Here is a 23,459-nt window from a genome sequence, read left to right on the forward strand (position 1 = left end):
GTAAAATTCCTTCACGAACATCTCCCAAGAAACTATACTTGCAGAGGGGAATTTGAAAAACCACTCATGTGCAGCATCAGAAAGTGTTGCAGGAAAGATCCTGCACCGAGCGTCTTCGGACACTTTCTGAATGTCCATTTGTATCTCAAACTTGTTGACATGAGATACCGGGTCACCATTCCCGTCGAAGTTTGGAAGCGTAGGCATCTTAAACTTGCTAGGAGTTTCTGCCATAGCTATCCTTTGAACAAAAGGAGTGCCTCTTCTCCTATCGTACTCGATGTGAGACGTCCGTCCCCCGACCAGCTGTTGTACTGCTTGGTTCAGGGCGTCTATTTGGGCTTGCACGGCTTCGGGAATTGCTGGGGCCTCTGTTGCTGGGGGAACGTACTCGTCGTGCCATTCACGGCGATCGTTGAGTATGTCTCTTAAATCCTCGTCTCTTTGTCGCTACTCACTTGCACCGAGCCAGTTGAAGACGTTGTTTTGTCTGGGCTACCCCCCAGCATCGCGTCTCTCGGGTTGGTCTTCCCTAGGTGGTGGGCTTCTGCCCCCACCTCTATCTTCATTTCTCCGACCGGCATTTCCTCTGCCTGAGTCGGCCTCATTGTAACCATGGCCATCTCTAAATCTCGACTGGCTATGGTGGGATCGACTGTTCCCTCGGTTGCATTCCCGGGCTGGTACCTCCCGAGCGTTAGAGGGTGGCCTGCGTTGGTCGGTAGGTCCCCGTGCATTATCATGCCGTGGGGGGCCCCGGACCGCAGAGCTTATCTCTGAGTTCCTTCTGTTACCAGAAGGACGTTGTCCTCTGCTCGGAGGGTTAGGCTCTTCGCCCCTATGGCGTCTACAACTGCGGGGCTGCTGCCCGGCCCTATTCTGCCTTGGCCGTGGGGGAATGTCGCGACCAGCCTAGGATGGAGGCTGCGCCTCAGGGTCCCTTAGCGGGACATCATCCTGTGGCATTGGTGGCTGCTCGGGCCTTTGGGGGCTCAAGGGCTGGATCGGCGGGCTAGGATTAGGACCCCTTTGGGGCGGCCCATTTGTAGGTTGATCAGGCTGTGAGGCAGGTACAGCCTGATTCCTAGCCAACTGTAAAGCTGCTTCGAGGGCTGCCATGGCCTCCCTCTGGCGACGGTCCATCTCCGCCTGTCTTTCACTTAATTCCTGGCGTTGTCGCTCAATTTCTTGTTGATGCCGCGCCATAATCTCAGCAGCACTCTCCTGGCTGGTCCTCAGATTGGCCAGTTCATCCTGTAATACCCCCAAGGTATTCCTCAGCATCTCGGAATCCAATTCTTCCTCATCGAATTCCAAATGTGGCTCATCTTCGGTCACGTTTGGAGGTGGAGGCGGTTGAGATGGTGCAGCGCTAGCCGCCTGTCCAGTTTTCTTTGTTGTTTTCACCATTGATACTTCAACAATATTATATCAAGCTCTCAATGAAAGCACCAGAATGTTGACCCTGATTTTGGTCAACTGACACGGAGTCAAAAATGCTTGATGTGGACAAATATGTTGAAATGAAGATAATGACAAAAACAGTAAAGCATACAAGAATTTATAGTGGTTCGGCCCCAGAATCTGGTAATAACCTACGTCCACTGGAGCTATTATTGATATAATATTTCAAATGAGTGATCAAAGAACTAGGGTTCAATGAGTTTCACCAACCTCTGAAGAACAAAACAATATATCGAATGTGATAGCTCTATTTCACTCGTAAATCTCTAATCTTCAGTAATTAGAAAGCCCAAAAGTCCCTTCCTTGAGCCATTTTTCTCTATTTATAGGCTCAAGAAATATTACATTAATTTGTTACAGATATTCTTTCCTAAATAATCGGATACTCAGGAAATCATGGGAGACAATTTCGGATATGATCATAACTGCATAAGATTTTCTCCAAATATAACGAGTATACGACCAAGCTGGTCGTATATAACGATTGAGCGTCGTGCCATAGAAATCTTTCTGGTCGATGGTCGAACAAGACTTTCGCCAGGTGTCAGCCACGTGTACCAAACGTCTGCCATGTCATCCATGCCTGTTTTTTGGATAACAAACGGTTTATACATATCGCCAAATAATTTAACAATTAAATATTATTATTAATAAAGATTCATAATAAAACTTATAATAAAGAGTGTTTAACAAAACAATAAATATACAACAAACTAATAAACTTTGACAAAAAAAAAATATAACAAACTAATAACAAAGAAAAAATGTGATATAGAAGTAAATATTTTGATTAAAGAATAATATCTTAAGGTTAAAGTAGAATATATGTTAGCATCCTATGAAACATAATAATTTTTTTAGATGTTGTATATATTATACTATATAAATATATATGCATTAAGTTTAAATATAGTTAATTTGAAAAATATATATACAAGGATGCAGTGCAGTTTGTACGCATTTATTAAATTAAAAATCGCAAACCACACTGCACTACGCAGTTTGGTAAAAATATAAACTACAAACGCATCGCGAAACTATAAATTGTGGTGTAGTGCAACAGTTTATATGGTGCAAGGGATTTGATGAACACGCCTAAATCAAGCGGTCAACACGTGGATCATGATCCACGAGTAGTCTTCAATTGGCTTGAGATCGCCATATCTGGATGTTGCGAAACTCACTACACCTTAGCTTAAAGCTCAAGAGACCTGTGGTTATTGCTGTTCCTTGACGATAACCATTATCGTCCCCCAAAATAATTTCTACGACCACCAAGTCCCTACAACAAGAAAGAGAAGAAGACTCGGTACCATTTTGATTCTTGTTTTTAAACTTTTATTTGTACTATTAAAATATAATCTCTTATTTTTTTTAACTAATTAATTAATAAAAATTGAGGTATTTTGGTCATAGTTAAAATCATTTTGACCAAACTCTATTACATTTTGACAACCCTAATATTACCACAGAAAAATTTATGCCACGTTACACACCCCATTTAATTAGAGAGAAAATATAGGCAGCAAGTGATTAAAATGTATTAATAAGATTTATTTTTTGTTTTTGTATTAGGAGGTTTCAAATGAATCCAATTTCTTGGGGCCGTGATGTATTAAAACAGGCATAGCAGCAAAGGTGATTTTCAACGAGCTTTAGCCGTATAGTAGGTATTGGCTAGCTACATGGGTTCGCAACAAGAGATGTAACACTTCTGACCCGATTGCATGATGCAAATCTAGCGTGAACAAAGTAATACAACACCGGTGAGCATTTGACAAACTATGGGTCAAAGAACTTGGATATCAAACTAATAGAAAACCATGTTTCAAAAGTAGGATTGAATGTCTGCAAATTTGCACTAACAAGAGTACTCGACTAACCGAAATAGTAGCAAACAGAATACAGTAAAACCATTTAAACATTTTGTTCCATATTGAATAATCGACTTAAAAGGAAGTCAAAATTTCACTCAACAACATCATATCCACTCATTTAGCTCTTGGAGGCCAACTTTTCCTTGGCCTTTTGAATTTTCAAAACCTTCTTCACGATCTTTTGCTCTTCCACCAAGAAAGCACGAATGATCCTGCACAAAATGAATTTCTTAAGAGACCATTCGACTTGTTTCAATTTTTGATATAACACTGAGATCATGAGTAGTAAAGTTAAATACCTCTCCCTAACAGCACCTCCAGAAAGTACACCACCATAGGCACGGTTTACAGTCCTACGGTTCCTCGACAACCTAGAGCGCTTGTATTCAGTTGGTCTCAAGTGAGGAATCTGCAACAAATCAAAAATATAGACACGAACAAATCGTGAAAGGATAAGGAAGCCAAAAATAATAATGACACATAAACTAAACACTGGAACCCAACTTAATGTATATAGATTGATAAACAAGCTAAAGAGACATGCCTTAGCCTAATGACAAAAGTGTCTAAAACCCAAATTTCAAATTCTTCATTTGTTTGCTATAACATAAATGGCACCCTGTGTAAATGTGTTTGTTAACCAAGTGAGTAAAACTTAAGATATTAAGTTTGTAATCATATGTATAGCCCAGAAACTAATGTAACAATTGATTACATTCGCACTATGCATGACCTAAAAACAAACCCATTAAAGCTCAATCAAACATGTATATTTGTAAAGCAATTCATTTAATAACACTGAATAAATCATCATACCCCCTGAATTCTCTTGCCAGTAATAGGGCATTTTGGGCCGCTAGCTCTCTTCTTGGTGGTCTGGTAGACCAACTTCCCACCTAACGATAAAACAAGCACAAAGTAAGCAAAGCCCAGAAACATCAAAACGACATCCTCCCACAAATTCAAGAAGGATTTCGATAACGAAATGGTAAATGCGAACTGTAGTTAGTGAAAACAAAGATTTAGATTACTGGATGTATGGGAAAAAACCTGGGGTTTTGACGACACGGTGTTGGTTCGATTTGGTGGCGTAGCTGTGTCGCGTGCGGTAAGTGAGGCGCTGCACCATTTTCGATTGCTTGTGGAACGAGCTCTGCGATTCTGGACTGCCAGCTAAAGAGCCGGAAAGAATGAAGAAAGAGTATAAATAATAAGGTTTTTCAATGTTATCAAACCCTAAATCGGATGGTTGTAACGAGTGGGCTCTTTTTGACGGCTGGGATTAAAAGGCTCAATAAAGGTTTACTTATATTACTTCTTTGACCACGGTATTTAGTATATTTTGAAAACATAGCCCGAGAATGTAACTTCTTATTACAATGTCGGCCCTGATGTTTTTGTTTTTAAAAGTTAAAAATTATTTTTTGAAAATAAATAATAGTATTTAGTATTGTTTTTAGACAATAATTTTTTTTTAAATTACAAAAATTAAAATTTTTTGAGAACAATAAAAAAAGGGCATATTTGACATTGTTTTCTGTTTTTTGTTTTCAAAGTTGTGTTTTGAGAAATGAGAACAGAAAACAGTTTTTGTAGTTTTCAAAAAACAAGAGGTGTTTGGTTAATGTTTTCTAAAAACTATTTTTTAGTTTTATTTTTTTTAAATCTTAAATAAAAAATTAACAAATATGTTTACAAATAGAAAAATCTTTTAAAAGTTTGTAATCAATAATGAGATAAAATAATTTGAAAGAAAAAAAATTTATGAAAAATAAGGAGTGAGAAAGTAAGGAGAGAAAATTTGAATAAATAGAATGGAGAAGAGAGAAATTGATCCAAGAAAAAATGAGAGAGAATGTGATGAGAAAGAAAGTGAATTGAGAGAAGTGAGTAGAGAAAAAATAATGAGAGAGGAAATGACGAGAGATAAAATAAGGATATATTAAGTGATGAGAGAGAAAGTAAGGATATAGTAAGTAGGGCTGTGCAGAAATTTTTACAACCCGCCCAACCCGAATAATCCGCCCAAACCAACCCGAAAAAACCGCCAAAAAACGCAACCCGAATAAACCGACCAAAATTTAAACCGCCCAATTGTTACATTGGGCGGGTTGAAAATAATTATCAACCCGCCCAATATAACCCAACCCGCCCAATTAAGAATTTATTATTTTTAATATATTCAAATAAATATATAAATTAATTAAGTTTTGTTTTAATTTTTTTACTATAAATTTACAATATTGTTTTAAGCTTAAAAAGATAAACTTCACATTATTAGTACTAATATTTTAAAGAAAAAAATTACAAAAATGTAAAAAAAAAAAATAACACTTTTGTTTGGGCGGGTTGACCTAACCAACCCGACAAAAAAAAAATACAATTTCGGTTTGGGCAGGTTAACCCGCCCAAATTATTGGACAGGCTGAAATTTTTTTTTCTTCTTAATTGGGCAAGTTACGGGTCACTTTTGCTAACCCGATTATGACATTGGACGGGTAAAAATGCCTTGTAATCCGACCAACCCGCCCAATGCTCAGTCCTAATAGTAAGTGATAAAAGAAAAAATAAGGAGATAGAAAATGATATGAGAGAAAGTGAAGAGAGAGAAACTAATGAGATGGAAAATTATGTGACAATAATTGATGTTAAATAATAATAATTAAAAAAGTGATGTAAGAAAAAAAAATAGACAAAAAAAATTTGAGAACAACAGAAAACAATTTTTTGTTGTTCTCAAAATTTTCTATTTTTTGTAAATTTGTTTTTAAAAATTGTTTTCTGAAAACAATTTCAAACACCCCAACTTATTTTCAAAAAAGAGTTTTTAGCTTTTAAAAACAAAAAACAGTTTTTTAGTTAAGGAGTCAAACATCCTCAAAGAATTTTTTCTTGTTTTCAAATTTTATTGTTTATATTTTTTTCTCACATTACTTTTTTAATTATTATTATTATCTCATATTATTTTTTCCAATCTTGCCATTTTCTCTCTTCTCGCCCTTTTGCTATTTTCTTTCTGTCTCTTTATTTTTTTTTCTCTCATCACTTTCTCTCTCCTCACTTCTTTATCTTCCATTTTTTTCTTATTTGATCTCGTATTAGTTTCTCTCTTCTTAATTTCTCTTTCCTCAAATTTTTTCTTTTAATTTTCTCATTCCTTATTTTTCATCATTTTTTCTTTCACATTGTTGACCCTTAAATTGGCCAACGACATAGAGTCAGATACACGATTCAAAATGAGATGAAAACAAGAGAAAAATAAAATGGAAAGCAAACGACACAAACGATTTATAGTGGTTCGGCCTCAATTGGATGGTAATGACCTACGTTCACTTAGTGTTCTTATTAATATTGAATCCCAACACTGTGATCAATGAACTAAGGTTCACGAGTTTTACAAATCTTGGGAAGATTACAACTTCGGTGAAAATCACCTTATATTCTTCTCTCAGGATACCAAGATCAAAGGTTCCAAAAAGTCCCATCCCTTGAGCGCTTTGAGTCTTATTTATAGGCTCAAGAATGTTACATGGGCCGATGTGCCTTAATTACAATTAAGACATGCGTATCATGGTAATAAAAGAGAATATAATTAATGCAAATATTACAGGATTGCATATCCAAAAGGAAGTAAATGAAAGTATGCGACCAGACTGGTCGCACCTAAGCGTGAGGCTTGATAAATCAATAACTCTCTGGTCGACGGTCGAACAGAATTCATTCTCTTAAAGTTGCCACGTGCCTGCCACGTGTAGGTCGATCCTGCCACATCATCAGGAGCCGTTTTTTGGGTAAACATTTGCCCCCAAGTTTATTTTACTGTGACCAGCATAAAGTAAACTTAGGCAACCGACATTTCCTATGCCTTGTCAAATCTGTCAGATTCGTCCATGCCTTCTCGAAAAAGGCAACCAATCATGTCATTGCAGTTTCCCAAAAATGGTTTGACGGCTATTACACTTACCCATGCCTTGGAAAGTTACCCCTTATGATTACCTAGGTAACTGCACCTCGACCAATATAAATAACCCTTCAAAATCACTTTTTACATTTCACTTTCTCCTTAAGAACACCGAAGAACAAGGCGTAGAAAACCCAGAAACTCAGACGATCTTGACGATCCGCGAAGCTTCTGCCCAGCCACTTGACTTAGTGTCTCAAAGATTTACTCCAATCTTTATCCAAGTAAGTTTCTCGAATTTTTCAGTCGTCGAGATGCCATGCAATATCTATTCTATATCCGTTTCGGACCTTGATTTCTTGAATTTTCTTGAAAGAAACTGTTTTGGGGTAAATGGGTACGTAAATCTGAGCATAATAGGATAAAGAAATAACACTTCATGAGGCTTAGGAATCGGTTCGGGAGTTAGGACTATTAATTAGGGTGTAAAATCGAAGTAAAAATTCGATTTTTAAGCATGTAGAAAAACTGGGTTTTTCCCGTCCTTTCAGAGTCGAAAAGTTTTTCTTAAAAAACTTTTCACTTCTAATTTTTAATCCATTTTCCAAACTGTTCGCTTAAAATTTAGTGTTTTTGTTAGAACGATGTTGGTCGTATAGAAGCTTAACTTTATACACGAGCAACGTTATTCCAACTTTTATGCTTACTTGGTCTTTTGGCCGTAGATTCTCATCTCCCCTTCTTTGTTCGCATATTTTCATGCACGATCCGTGGGGAGGTGAGAGGCCAATCGACGACGACTTGCTCGTCCAACTGTTTGAAGATCAGGAACAGCTGTCGTTACTTATCCCGGAGATTCCTTTTTCTCATACCCCTTCTAATAGACCTTCAACCAGTCCATCGAACATGGGTCGAGTAAAATCCACCGCCCAAAAGAAAAGGAAAACAACCTTTCCTCCTGCCAAAGAGCCTGCTCCTCGGGCTGAAAATCCATCGCCTAGACCCTGGTCTGAAAACATTTCCCAGCCAGAAATCCAAACAAAGGCCCAACCTAGGGACGTCCTTCGACCATAAGTCGAATGGTACGTGGTACCTCCTAGCAACATCACATATAGGATGGTAGGGAATTATCTCAAGAAGTATGGACTTCCTGGGATAACTCTAGTCAAGCCCACCATCGACCAGCTGGCAAACTTGCCTGGGGACGCCTGGTCGAGATATCATATCGAGGCAGGGGCAACCTTGCCTCTTCATCCGTTTTTCCATGGGGTGGCCAACTACTTTGAGGTCGATCCCTTTCAAATAACACCAAACAGGTATAGAGTGCTTTCTGCTTTCTATATCTTGTACAGTCATAAGAAATGGCCCGTCTCGATGCCACACGAGATCAACTATCTATTCGATCTCAAATCCAACCCCAATCACAACAACATGGGGTTCTTCCATTTTTACCACCAAGAGTTTGCTCGCACCTTCCTGAGTAAGATCACCCACAAGTCCAACGTGGGAAAGTACTTCCATGAGTACTTTTTAACTCCAGATTTGGTCGCTAACAATCTGCCTTCACTGAAGGAGGTAAATTCTTCATTTACTGGTCGTTTTATTTCCTTTAGCTTTTCCACACATTCATTAGAATATTAGTATTCTTCAGGTCCATGGCACCGACCAACTCCCACTCCAGAGATGGAGATATGAACAACATCCCTAGCCAGCATGACCGACATAGAAAAAAGCGTCAAAGAGCTGGTCGAGAAGAATAATCTAAGGCTGGTTGGTCTTTTGGCTCCTCACCAGGATGTGAGGGAAACAACTGCGGGGAGTGCTACTGCAATGCCCCAAAAACCCTAATAAGGTTTAGGACCTTGATTAGGAGGCCGGGAGGGCCATAATTGATTTATTATATTATTAAATGATTATATGCATGTTTATATGAATTATATTATAATATGATGATAAATGCATGCATATGGGTCCATTTTTAATTATAAGGGCATTTTGGTAATTTGGCCCATTAAGGCCATAATTGTGTTTTTTCATGCATGTGGGTGAATTATGATTAATACCACATTATATGTGGATTTGTTCGAGCCATTAGGCATGAGAGGATCTCATAATGCAAGTTGTCGGTCTGGTCATAACAAGGCTAGTTTCGGGACTCGAGGTGAGTCTCGGGGTAATTTGGTGATTAAAACATTGCTGGAAATTAAAGGGTAATGGGATGTGATTTATTAACATTTGAGAATATTGAGAATAATAAGAATTGGAGGACGTTAATTATGATTAACGAGATAGGTAGGAAATGACTATTTTGCCCTTGGGAGTTGTTAAGGAAAGAAGATAAGCCTAGAGGCATTTAGGTCTTTTCACCCTATGGATAGATATAAACTAAGAGGGCTGCCCTCAAAATAGAGCATCTCCTTCACCTTCACCTTCTTCCTCTTCATCCGTTCAACATTTTCCTCTTCTTTCCCTTTGAGATTTTGAAGCTAAGTTTGAGGATTCAAGTGTGGGAATCAAGGCTTGAGGTTCTAGGCTTGTGTTCAGCCATTGAAGAGGGTTTAATCTTGAGCTTGAGGTAAGATTTAGCCATGAAATTTCTGGTTTTTACTCTATTTTGAAGTTAGTTTTGAGTTAGAACTTTTAATTATAGAATTGAGTAATTGGTGTGGTTTTTGGTGGTTCAAAGTTTGGGTTTTGTTGTGGGAATGTTGATTGTGTTGTGGGGATGCTTGGTTTGGATTTGGAGATGTTTGAGTAAGTTTTGGAAGGATTAAAAGAGGGAAAAAACGAGGTTTTGATGGGAGGAAACAAGGGTTTTTGGTTGATGGACAGGCAATGCCGCAACGCTTGGGAGGCAATGCCGCGACATAGGGTGCAGGAGCTTGAGGCTGGCGCCTTTGTTTGGGAGGCGGGCCGCGGCATGGTGAATGTAGGGTCGCGACCCTTAAGAGCATTTTTGGCCAAAATTATGTTTTTCTCATGGGAACTCAAACCTTAGGCCTCGGGATCGTTCCTACTACCCGGTATAGTGGGATTTGATGTCCCAGAGGCTAGGTCTTGGTCCAAGAACCTGTTCTTGATTTATTTTACTAATGGAATCCCATATTTGGTTATGACTAGGTGACCGCTAAGGAATTAAATGATTGATCTTTCTCAAAGTTCATTCAATTATTATATCTCCCTCGAACAAGAGGTAAGAAAACTGCACCCCATATGTTACATGCATGGTTATTCTTGATTCATGTTGGATGTTTAAATGTGGACATTAATAGCATAGCGAATGCTTAGCAATCTTGCTCACTTGTGCATGGTTATTATTGAGGCACGTCGAGTGTTTAAATGTGATGCACGAGAAACATGTGATTAGGGCATGCCATGAATATTGAATATGAGACTGATCAGAGCTTGAGTCTCTGTGTTTGTGCATGATTGTAATTATGCTAGCAACTGTTAGGTAAGCATGCTGAATGCCCTACATTTGGATATTTGACATATGATATATGCCTGGTAGCATTGCTTACTTGTGCATGGTACTGACTAACTACTCAGAATTGGCAATGGTGTCAGTATTAACTGTGAAGATGTGACCTACTTGTCAAGTTCGGCAGTAGTACTAAGCACTGGTCACCTGGTATTGACTAAAAATTCAAGAACGGCATAAGCGTCATGAACATATAGCTGATAAAAGATCAGATCTAATCGACATCTGCATTTAATGACTTAAATGAGCATTAATGCCGGACCGACCTCAAGTTCGATGAAAACTAAAAGCACTTGTCTAGCCAAAGGCTAGTTACTTAGAGCCAGGTCCAGAGAGCCCCAGTGACTGTTTAGTCACATGGCTATGGGTGTTAAGCCCGAGTGACTTACCCAGCAGTCACTCATTTGATTGGAGCCAGGGCGAGAGAGCCCTAGTGACTGTTTATTCACATGGCTATGGGTGCTGAGCCCAGGTGACTATTTCGTCACATGACTATGGGTGTCGAGCCCCGTAGTGACTTGTTCATCAGTCACTCATTTGATTAGAGCCATTTTCAGAAAGCCTAGGTGACTGCTTTGTCACATGGCAATGGGTTATGAGCCCCGTAGTGACTTGCTTGTCAGCCACTCATCATGGTTTAACAGAACCTCAAAGTGATATTCACTCATCTATTCATGGCTATAAGCTCTGTATGATCATAATGATCATCATTTGTATGGCTGTGGGTACTGAGCCCCGTGGTGACTTTCTTGTCAGTCACTCATTATGGTTAATGGAACCACCAGTGTTAAATCACTCATCTGATTAGGATTGACTTGATAGTCATCTAGTCAGGAGGGTAGGATTTCTTATCCTAGATTCCCCAGCATTATCTGAGGTTATTTGCATGCTTGAATAGAGCTATATTTGCTAGACATGCCAGATATGATTTGATGTCATGATATGACTGTTCATGAGCATATTGAGTTTTCTTGCTGGGCTTCGGCTCAAGGGTGCTATGTGGTGCAGGTAAAGGAAAAAAGAAAGCTAGACCATCCTTGAGTTCGAGAGCTTAGGTGACGATGTGTACATATGCGACTGCTCGACCGCCACAACCAAGGGTTGAAAGAGGAACTAGGGTTAAACCCTGTTTTGCCGCTTAGATCGGCTGGTTGTAAATATTTTCTTGTAATGAATCTTTAAATTATATTTTTGGGATCCCAATGTATACAGTAAACATTTTAGTGAAACGTTATATATTAACCAAAATTTGTAATCCTAAACCGCTAATCATACTTAGTTACACGATTATGGCCAAATGACTCGGTTAGCGAGTTTAGCACTGTTCAAATTGCACACCGTAACGGTTCCTGAAGTTTAGGGCGTTACAACTTGGTATCAGAGCGAGCCAAGGTTTAAGGGTTTCTTAAGACAAGCTGGGCATGTATGCTCGTCACTGAAGATAGCTTCACTCAGGGAATGGTAACTATTTCTGTAGTTATGTGCTTAAGTGCTTAAATAGAATGTAAATGCTTTACCTGCACATTGTATTAGGGAGCATGAGATTCTGATAGAGCCTGTCTCTTGACTATATGATCATATGCTCTGTGAATATATATATATGAATGCGATCATATGATTACCCGCTCTATGAACATATATAATTGTGATATTTGCATGCTGGAGTTGGAGGCATGGTGTGAATGTTGGAAGAGCAGGGATTATGATTGATGTATGAATGCCATGGGCATGTTTTTAGCACTATAGTGGTTTATGAATGTGGAATGGTAAGATTTTTCCTGTGGGGAAAACTCTTGATATGCTCATCATGATTAATGGGTCAAGTTATTCAATCAGCAGGTATGTATCCAAGGTAGATTATGAGGCCTAGTGGTGGTTATATAGAGGCTGGGAGTTTCAGCCAGGGGTTGAGTTCTTCATCTGCCCTTAGAATTTGTAGTAGGTGCTTACAGATGTGCAATTAAGATTGCAGAGGCAAGAGGAAGAGATTAAGTGTTTGAAGCAATAGTGGAACTTGTCGGGGAACACCTCTTCCTTTGTTGTGCCAGGAGTGGCACCAGTTTTGGCTCAGCCCAGGGTTGAGAACAGATGGGAATTTCTCTATGGAAGATTCCAGGAGTATTACCCTCCAGTCTTTGAGGGAGGCCTAGATCCATTCAGAGCTGAGCAATGGATGGGCATGATCACTTCCATTCTTGATAGTATGGGGCTGGTAGGTCACGATAGGGTGATCTATGCTACTTATGTATTGTGGGATGATGCCCGGACATGGTGGGAAGTAGTATCCCAGACGCACGACATAGCTGTGATGGATTGGAAAGAATTTAGGCAGCTGTTCAATGAAAGATATTATTGTGATGTAGCCAAGACTACTAAGGTGAATGAATTTCTGAATCTCATTCAGGGAAAAACATCAGTAACCGAGTATGTTAACAGATTTGATGGATTGGCCAAGTTCGCTTTTGACTTGTTACCCACAGATGTAGCTCGGAAGGAAAGGTTTATTCGGGGGTTGAATTCTAAAATAGCTCAGGGCATTAGAGTTGCCCCAGTGCATGAAATCTTCACCTATGCTCAGGTGGTAGGTAAGGCTCTTGCTGTTGAGAGCATAAGAAATGAGAAGAAGAGTGCTAGGGAGCACGGAGCTCAAGTAGTGGTACCTCCACTTATTAGAGCAAGCAAGAATGAAAGCTAGAAAACTTACCCAGAATGTGTTCGGTGTAAGAGGCGTCATCTGGGAAAATGCCGAGCAAAAACATGTTTTTATGTGACATGGTTGGGCATTTCAAGAAAGATTTCCCAAGGCTATGAAAGGATGAGCAAAAGGGGATGGACAGCTCGACTCCAGCTCGAGTGTTTATTCTGAGGCAGTCAGAGACTGAGGCTGAGACTAGTTCCTCAGGGGTGGCAGGTCAGCTTTTTAATTTTGATTTTGTATTGTGCTGACTAGCTTAGTGTCATGTTGCTCTTTGCTTGTTGCATCTAGAGAAGCATAGATTTTATATGCAGATCACATGGTTATGTTGTGATGGGAATGTGATACTGTATTGGTGATTTAAGAGATGAGTAGGGTTATGATAAAAAGGACTAATCGATGATTTTGATAAAGCTGGTTTATGACTGGCTTTGGTATGATTCAAGATATGGATTGGTTAAGTAAGTATGAGGCAGTGCTAAATTGCAAGGAAAGGATAGTAACTCTTAGGCTTGAGAGTGGGAAGCCTGTGACAGTTGGCACTGTGCATGGAATTTGTATGCTGATGACATATGTATTGAGAGTTAGAGTTTTATTGCAGGGAGATGCATAGAACTCTTAGTTAGTGTGGTGGATACCACTTAGATTGTGCTAGTGGGATTAGAACAGACTGGATTAGTCTGTGAATTTCTGGATGTGCTTCCAGGGGGACTTGCCAAGGTTACCTTTTTTATGAAGAGATAGAATGGTAAATGGATTGGTGCCAGGAATGGAATAAGATCTAGGGCACTGTATTGAATGACTTCAGCAAAGTGGTAAGAATTAAAGGTTCAGTTATTGAGTAAGATGGTGTACTCCAAGGTGGATCTTTGATATGGTTATTACCAACTAGAGATCAGGGAGAAAGTTATACAGAAGATTGTTTGTATAAGATAAGGGCACTGGGAGTGCTGAGTTATGTTTGAGAGGGTAATTAATGTTGAGCTATCTTGATGAATTAGATGGACAGAGCATTCAAAGGATTATTTGAATGGGATTTGTGATCATCTTGGACGATGGTATTGTGATGTATTTCTTGCGGAGATTTACCAAGGTCAAGGAACGTCTTGGTAGGCAAAAGTTTCCTTCAATGGGCAGGATATTATATGTGCCTTGGGAAATAGTTTTGATCCTTCTTATAGATCAGAACCAGTTAGTAGGTTGTTATAACATCTCAGTGACAAGGAAAAGTGATTGATTATGCAACATGTTGGTTAAAGGATCTGACTAGAACTAGAGTAGAGTGTCTGGTGGGCCAAGTGGCTAGTTTTATTCTTGAGATTACTATCTCAGAGAAGATCAAAAGGAAAGATGATTAAGTGAACCACAGATAGGAAATATTGAGTGGGAAGTCTTAGCTGGATTAGCTAAGGATTAAACAGTGTCAGGTATGAAGTTATTATGGTATAAGGATCGGACTTGGGATCCGATGGACACTGGGATTAAATGGGAGATTCTGGATGAATCTCATGTTACTATTTTATTCTCTTCATTCAGGCATCATGACAGTGTACCAGAGTTTGAAAGTTTTATATTTATGGCCTTGAATGGAGAGGGGCGTGACAGAACACGTGGCAAAGTTCTTAACCTGTTAGCAGGTCAAGACAGAGTATCAGAAATCAGTAAGGCCATTGCAGCCTTTGAGTATTTTATAGTGGAAATAAGGAAACATCACGATGGGTTTCGTGGTGGGGCTGCCCAGGATAGTGGGCTAGTATGAGTTGGTATTGGGTAATTATGGACCAGTATTCCAAGTGAGTTCATTTCTATCAGTGAGAGCGAATAATACAGCTGATCAAAATTCAGATCTCGATGTGAGAAAGATAGTATGACTTCTTGAGAATTCAAGGTCTATCTTATCATATGAGGACTCAGTTTTTACTTCCAGGTCTTGGAAGGGTTAAGGAAGGCGGTGAGTATATAGATGGAATTCAATACAGTTCATTATCCTCAAACTGGTGGTAAATCAGAGAGAGAAAGAGAGTTATCCAGTATTGGAAAGGTATCTTACGAGATGAGGTATGTTCGAGAATGTTGATCACCCGTTTATTGGAATGAGATGGGTGAGGTGATGATTTTGGATCCTGAGGTTGTTCAAGGGACCATTGAGATTATTAGAGGTTAGAGCTTGGATGCTCACTTCTCAGAGTAAATGGAAAAGTTTTACTCAATTGAAAAGCAGGAACATGGAGTTCCAAGTAGAAAATTGTATCTTCTCTAAAGTATCACCATGGAAAAAAGGTGAGGAGTTAAGGGCAAGTTGAGCCCTAAATTATTATGACCGTTTGAATCCTGGATAGGATCGGTCAGGTTGCCTTTTGATTGGCTTTATCTTTGGCACTATCCGCAGTATATAGTGTATTTTAGATTTCCATGTTGAGGACATGGGTTAAAGAAAACTCATGTGTTGAGTTATGAGAATCTGGAGATTGAGGCTAAGTTATCCTGAAAAGAATAGCCAGCTCATATATGAGACTGAAAGAATAAGGTTCTGAGGAACAAAGTTATACCTTGAGTCAAGATAATGTTACAGAAACAGTGAGGTTGAGGGAACGACCTGGGAACTGGAATCAGTTGTGCAGAATTCTTAATCCGGGCGGTTCAGATAAATTTTGAGGACGAAATTTCTGTAAGGAGGGGATAGTTGTAATGCCCCAAAATCCCTAATAAGGTTTAGGATTGATTAGGAGGCCGGGAGGGCCATAATTGATTTATTATATTATTAAATGATTATATGCATGTTTATGTGAATTATATTATAATATAATGATAAATACATGCATATGGGTCCATTTTTAATTATAAGGGCATTTTAGTAATTTGGCCCATTGAGGGCATAATTGCGTTTTTTCATGCATGTGGGTGAATTATGATTAATACCACATTATATGTGGATTTGTTCGAGCCATTCGACATGAGACAATCTCAGAATGCAAGTTATCGGTCTGGTCATAACAGGGTTGGTTTCGGGCTCGGGGTGAGTCTCGGGGTAATTTAGTGATTAGAACATTGCCAGGAATTAAAGGGTAATGGGATGTGATTTATTAGCATTTGAGAATATTGAGAATTGGAGGACGTTAATTATGATTAACGAGATAGGCAGAAAATGACTATTTTGCCCTTGGGAGCTGTTAAGGAAAGAAGATAAGCCTAGGGGCATTTAGGTCTTTTCACCCTATGGATAGATATAAACTAAGAGGGCTGCCCTCAAAACATAGCATCTCCTTCACCTTCTTCCTCTTCATCTGTTCAACATTTTCCTCTTCTTTCCCTTTGAGATTTTGAAGCTAAGTTTGAGGATTCAAGTGTGGGAATCAAGACTTGAGGTTCTAGGCTTGTGTTCATCCATTGAAGAGGGTTTAATCTTGAGCTTGAGGTAAGATTCAGCCATGAAATTTCTGGTTTTTACTCTGTTTTGAAGTTAGTTTTGAGTTAGAACTTTTGATTATAGAATTGAGTAATTGGTGTGGTTTATGGTGGTTCAAAGTTTGGGTTTTGTTGTGGGAATGTTGATTGTGTTGTGGGGATGCTTGGTTTGGATTTGGAGATGTTTGAGTAAGTTTTGGAAGGATTAAAAGAGGGGAAAAAATGAGGTTTTGATGGGAGGAAACAAAGGTTTTTGGCTGATGGACAAGCAATGCCGTGGCGCTTGGGAGGCAATGTCGCGGTATAGGGTGCAGGAGCTTGAGGCTGGCGCCTCTGTTTGGGAGGCAGGCCGCGACATGGTGAATGTAGGTCCGCGACCCTTAAGAGCATTTTTGGCCAAAATTATGTTTTTCTCATGGGAACTCAAACCTTAGGCCTCGGGATCATTCCTACTACCCGGTTTAGTGGGATTTGATGTCCCAAAGGCTAGGTCTTGGTCCGAGAACCTTTTATTGATTTATTTTACTAATGGAATCCCATATTTGGTTATGACTAGGTGACTGCTAAGGGATTAAATGATTGATCATTCTCAAAGGTCATTCAATTATTATATCTCCTTCGAACAAGAGTTAAAAAAACTGCACCCCATATGTGACATGCATGGTTATTCTTGATGCATGTTGGATGTTTAAATGTGGACATTGATAGCATAGCGAATGCTTAGCAATCTTGCTCACTAGTGCATGGTTATTATTGAGGCATGTCGAGTGTTTAAATGTGATGCACGAGAAACATGTGATTAGAGCATGCCATGAATATTGAATATGAGACTGATTAGAGCTTGAGTCTCTGTGTTTGTGCATGATTGTAATTATGCTAGCAACTATTAAGTAAGCATGCTGAATGCCCTACATTTGGATATTTGACATATGATATATGCCTGGTAGCATTGCTTACTTGTGCATGGTACTGACTCACTACTCAGAATTGGCAATGGTGTCAGTATTAACTGTGAAGCTATGACCTACTTGTCAAGTTCGGCAGTAGTACTGAGCACTGGTCACCTGGTATTGACTAAAAAGTCAAGAATGGCATAAGCGTCATGAACACATAGCTGATAAAAGATTAGATCTAATCGACATCTGCATTGAATGACTTAAATGAGCATTAATGCCGGACCGACCTCAAGTTCGATGAAAACTAAAAGCGCTTGTCTAGCCAAAGGCTAGTTACTTAGAGCCAGGTCCAGAGAGCCCCAGTGAATGTTTAGTCACATGGCTATGGGTGTTGAGCCTGAGTGACTTACCCAGCAGTCACTCATTTGATTGGAGCCAGGGCTAGATATCCCTAGTGATTGTTTAGTCACATGACTATGGGTCCTGAGCCCAGGTGACTATTTCATCACATGACTATGGGTGTCGAGCCCCGTAGTGACTTGTTCATCAGTCACTCATTTGATTAGAGCCATTGCCAGAAAGCCCAGGTGACTGCTTTGTCACATGGCAATGGGTGCTGAGCCCTGTAGTGACTTGCTTGTCAATCACTCATCATGGTTTAACAGAACCTCAAAGTGATATTCACTCATCTATTCATGGCTATAAGCTCTGTATGATCATAATGATCATCATTTGTATGGCTGTGGGTATTGAGCCCCGTGGTGACTTGCTTGTCAGTCACTCATTATGGTTAATGGAACCACCCGTGTTAAATCACTCATCTGATTAGGATTGACTTGATAGTCATCCAGTTAGGAGGGCAAGATTTCTTATCCTAGATTCCTCAGCATTATCTAAGGTTATTTGCATGCTTGAATAGAGCTATATTTGCTAGGCATGCCAGATATGATTGTTCATGAGCATATTGAGTTTTTTTGCTGAGCTTCGGCTCACGGGTGCTATGTGGTGCAGGTAAAGGAAAAAAGAAAGCTGGACCATCCTTGAGTTCGAGAGCTTAGGTGACGATGTGTACATATGCCGTTGCTTGACCGCCACGGCCGAGGGTTGAAAGAGGAACTAGGGTTAAACCCTATTTTGCCGCTTAGATCGGCTGGTTGTAAATATTTTCTTGTAATGAACCTTTAAATTATATTTTTGGGATCCCAATGTATACAGTAAATGTTTTAGTGAAACATTATATATTAACCAAAATTTTTAATCCTAAACCACTAATCATACTTAGTTATACGATTATGGTCAAATGACTCGGTTAGCGAGTTTAGCACTGTTCAAATTGCGCACTGTAACGGTTCCTGGAGTTTAGGGCATTATAGGTACCGGTGGAGAAGTTCCCGAGCAGCACCACGATGTGTCACAACCTTCGAGGAGGAGGACAACAAGAGTGACTATCAGGGAACCCTCCAGCACCCCACGAGCAGCTGCTGCCCTTGCTCCTTCAAGAAAGGGCAAATAGAAGGTTTCTGAAGACCTCGAATCTATTCTTGAATCATCAGATGAGAACGGTATTGACCTTTCGCTCTTAGATAGTTTGCCTATTCCCTGTCATTTATTTGACGGGGACGACAACTTTAAATACATTCCTAATTTAAATTAAGACTTCTTCAAGCCAGAGAGTGAGTGTAGTAGTAGTACAGTAAATAGTGTAGCGACCAGTAGTTGTAGCTTGGGTATCTTACTTATAATTTCCTTGAACTTATTTTCTTGATTTAATAGATTCCTCCATCCACATTATCTGACTGTTCACTTCTATTTTGTAGCCATGTCATCTGAAGATCTGTTCGAGCTTTACAGTGAAGCTGTACCTGTTGCTCCTTCGAGCAAGAAAAAAGGGAGTAGGCCACATCGAGGCGAAAGCAACAAGAAACCTCTGACGAAAAAATCTCGGACCGGGGATCCTCCAGTGCCAGTTCCCTCTCGGGAAACCACACCTCCTCCGGCCCCCGTCGACCAGACGTTTCCCCAGCTCTTGTCGATCAGACTCCTCCTGCAGCACCTGCCGACCAGATACCTCCTCCCGCACCTGTCGACCAGACACCTCCTGATCAAACATGAGACACCTTGACGAGTATCGTGCTTAGCTCGGCCAAGGAGAGGATGACTAAAATATCAAGGCATCGACGCAGCCGTGAGGCCATCATTGGTATCGACTCCATGGAGGTCGACCATATAATTAACCGTGCATTGAATGAAATAGCTAGTGTAAGTTGCCATTTCTTGTTGAGGTTCATTTGTTTATCTTGTCATTTTCTGCCATCAGTTTAACTTTTTCTTTGATCGCAGGGAATGCTAACTATGATCGCCAGCTGGCATCGCTCGGGAGCCCAGACTGCTCAGTATGAGAAGAAGCTTGGCGAGCAACTTAAGGTGTCCGAGGAAAGACATGTTGAGGAGTTCAGGGCGGCTGAGGGAAAATATAATGAGTAACTTGAGGCGGCCAAGGTGAAATACTTCGAGCAGCTTGAGGCAACTAAGAAGAAAAACGTTGAGCTGCTCGAATAGAAGGCTAAACTGGCTGAAGAGTAGAGACAACGCCAGGCTACTTTGCTCAAAGCCATCAAGACCAAGGAGAAGTACAAGGAGGCATCTTTGCTTAATTTCAAGGAAGTCTCTAAACTTCAAGATGACCTGGTCATCAGCAGTTTAGAGACCGAGGGGTTGGAGGAGCACGTAAAAGAGCTCGAGGAGACCAATGCCAACAACTTGGAGAGGTATAAGGGTGCCACCTTCAATTGCTTCTACGCGTTCTGGAAGCATAACCGCGAGGCAGATTTCAGTTATCTCTCCGAACGCTTGAGGCAATCTCAAATAAATAGGTGCCTTGCTCGCTTTGAAGAAGGGGAGAGAGTTAAAGTCCCAGCCTCCCCCAAAATCTCCTTGGCTACGGGCATTGAAGAGGAAGTTGGGGCCTCCGTCGATAAGCAAACTCCCCAGGACCCTCCTGCTTCATAATTTTTGTCGTTTTTATTTATCTTTGTAATTCGGGACACATGGACCTCAGTTCGTAGTGTCGAGACAATTTAAATTTTTATTGCTGCACGGACAACTTTTCCTTTTAACAGACAATTACATCCGAGCAGTAACTGCTCGCGGTGTAAAAGGTTTTCTCTTTTGACATTATAATATTTTCATTTTATTATAACATATGTTCGCATGACCGAACTTAGCATAACACTTTGGTTTGATTTAACAAAATTTAAACAAAATTTTGAAAAATACTCTAAGTACCGTAGTATGCTTTCACTTACTTTGCTCGTGTGTTTACATACCTGGTGATATGATATGCTTTGCTTTCTATATACCTTATATGCTCCCCAAGTAATTGAGGAGATTTAGGTCCTCAGTCACTTGCCTTGACCAAGACCTATTCGAACATTACTGCTCATAATATAGATTTTAGAATGATAATATAGCAAAACAACACACGTAATGAGCAAATACTTGTAATAAATACAATAGTTGGCAAGATTGACTGGTTGCGCACAGTCCCTATTATTTATCGTAGTAAATGGACAATCATGTCTGTACGAGTGATAAAAAATATGATCTTACACTTATAAACGATCAGTCACAAGATTGACTAACCCTTGTTCATAAACTTGTAAAAAGTAAAATTAATACAAGTCGATTCTTTAAGAAGAATTGTTTATTGATAGTACTTGCGCAGGTGTTCTCTATTCCAATAATGAGGAATGAGATCTCCATTTAAGCGAGCAAGTTTATAAGTGCCTGGATGGAGGACTTCTTTGATTTGGTAGGGTCTTTCCCAGTTAGGTCTGAGTACTCCAGCAGCTTGATCGCGGGTGTTAAGGAAAACTCTTCTATGTACCAGATCTCCCACATCAAATTTTCTTTCTCGTACTTTAGAGTTGAAATACCAGGCAACCTTTTTTTGGTAAGCTGCTACTCGGAGTTGGGCTTGCTCGCGCCTTTCATCGACCAAATCCAAAGATTCCATTAATAACTGGCTATTAGTGTCTTGATCATATGCCATTCGTCGATGTGATGGCAGATCTAATTCAACAGGCAACATAGCCTCATATCCATAAGCCAAGAAAAATGGAGTATGACCTGTTGCTATTCGATGGGATGTTCTGTATGACCAGAGGACTTCAGGTAACTATTCTGGTCATGCCCCTTTTGCTTCTTCAAGCCTTTTTTTTCAGAGTATCCTTCAGTGTCTTGTTGACAGCCTCGACTTGTCCATTTGCCTATGGATGAGCTATTGAAGAAAAGCTTTTGATAATTCCACGCCGTTCGCAAAAATCTGTGAATAGATCACTATTAAACTGTGTGCCGACACACTATGTTTTTTTACCAAAAAATCCAGCACTTTCTTGGTCGTTAAGGTTGCGAGTGGCTCAGCTTCGGGCCACTTCATGAAGTAATCAATAGCCATCACGACATTTTTGACGCCGCCCTTTCCTATGGGCAAAGACCCTATTAAATCTATTCCCCATATTGCAAATGGCCACGGACTTTGCATCTGCTTTAGTTCGTTAGGGGCTACTCGTGGTATCTTGGAGAACCTCCGACACTTGTCGCATTTCTGAACAAAATCCAAAGAGTCTTCATTCATTGTTGGCCAGAAGTATCCTTGCCTTAGGGTCTTTTTTTATAAACTCTGCCCCCCAGCGTGATCCCCACAGAAACCTTCAAGGACTTCTCACATTAATTCTTTGGCCTTTTCTTTTGAGATGCATCTTAGGAGTGGCATTGAGTACCCCCTTCGGTATAGAATTATGTCGACCAAGATAAATCGAGCAGCCTGCCTCTGGAGGGTCCTTGCTTTGTTTCTGTCCATCGGCAATACTCCGTGTGCCAAGTACTCAGTGAAAAGGTACCATCCATGTATCCACTGCCTGAATTATCAGAGATGTTTCTTCTGTTCTAATGCTTGGTGCGGACAGCCATCCAACAGGCACTATATTCAGCATGTCTGCATCCTTTGCACTCACTAATTTGGCTAAGGCATCAACGTTTGAGTTTTGGTCGCGAGGTACTTGCTAGAGAGTATATCTTTCAAATTGTGCCAACAAATCCTTTGCTTTGTTCAAGTAAGCAACCATCTTCAGCCCCCGGGCTTGATACTATCCAGTAATCTGATTAACCACCAACTGGGAGTCACTATAGATTTCAAGTGACTTTATGTTCATGTCCCTGGCTAATCGTAAACCAGTGAGCAGCGCTTCATACTCAGCTTCGTTGTTGGATGCCATGAAGTCGAATCTGATTGCGCAGTGGAATCGATGTCCTTCAGGCATTACCAAAATCACTCCGGCTCCAGCGTGACGTTCATTAGAAGAACCGTCTGTAAACAAATTCTAAGAGGGAGTTTGGCTTTGAGGCTCAGGCTCTTCTGTCTGGAAGCCCAGTGAGCTCTGCAACAAAGTCGGCTAGAGCTTGTCCTTTTATTGCTGCTTGTGGTAAGTAAAAAATTTCAAACTGCCCAAGTTTGATTGCCCATTTCAATAATCGACCAGCAGCCTCTGGTTTCTGCAGGACTTGCCGTAGGGGCTGGTCGGTTAGTACTGTGATGGGGTGAGCTTAAAAGTATGGCTGCAGCTTTCTAGAGGCTAAGATCAAGCAGTAGGCTAATTTTTCGATGGGCGGATATCGCAGCTCTACTCCTATTAGCCTTTTGCTTACATAATACACAACTTTTTGCACATTTTCCTCCTCT

General features: G+C 40.2%; 1 protein-coding gene across 1 annotated transcript; it reads right to left on the reverse strand.

Moving 5' to 3' along the window:
• Positions 1-3,269: 3,269 nt before the first annotated feature.
• LOC133818000 (large ribosomal subunit protein eL34) lies at positions 3,270-4,548 on the reverse strand. Its single transcript, XM_062250674.1, has 4 exons — positions 4,392-4,548; positions 4,158-4,237; positions 3,641-3,750; positions 3,270-3,553 (listed from the first exon to the last, which is right to left on the reverse strand). Exons 1-4 carry the CDS (start codon positions 4,468-4,470, stop codon positions 3,460-3,462), a joined length of 363 nt encoding a protein of 120 aa, XP_062106658.1. The 5' UTR covers positions 4,471-4,548; the 3' UTR covers positions 3,270-3,459.
• Positions 4,549-23,459: the final 18,911 nt, after the last annotated feature.

The sequence above is a fragment of the Humulus lupulus genome, chromosome 2 (genome assembly GCF_963169125.1).
Source record: "Humulus lupulus chromosome 2, drHumLupu1.1, whole genome shotgun sequence".
Classification (NCBI taxonomy): domain Eukaryota; kingdom Viridiplantae; phylum Streptophyta; class Magnoliopsida; order Rosales; family Cannabaceae; genus Humulus; species Humulus lupulus.

Bases quoted from the DNA above. Each gene is read 5' to 3' on its own strand.
- LOC133818000 (XM_062250674.1), bottom strand. From the start codon at position 4,470: ATGGTGCAGCGCCTCACTTACCGCACGCGACACAGCTACGCCACCAAA. The intron at 4,238-4,391 runs GTTTTTTCCCAT...TTTTATCGTTAG, and splicing joins CCGTGTCGTCAAAACCCCAG to GTGGGAAGTTGGTCTACCAG. The intron at 3,751-4,157 runs GTATGATGATTT...GATTTGTTGCAG, and splicing joins CTGGCAAGAGAATTCAGGGG to ATTCCTCACTTGAGACCAAC.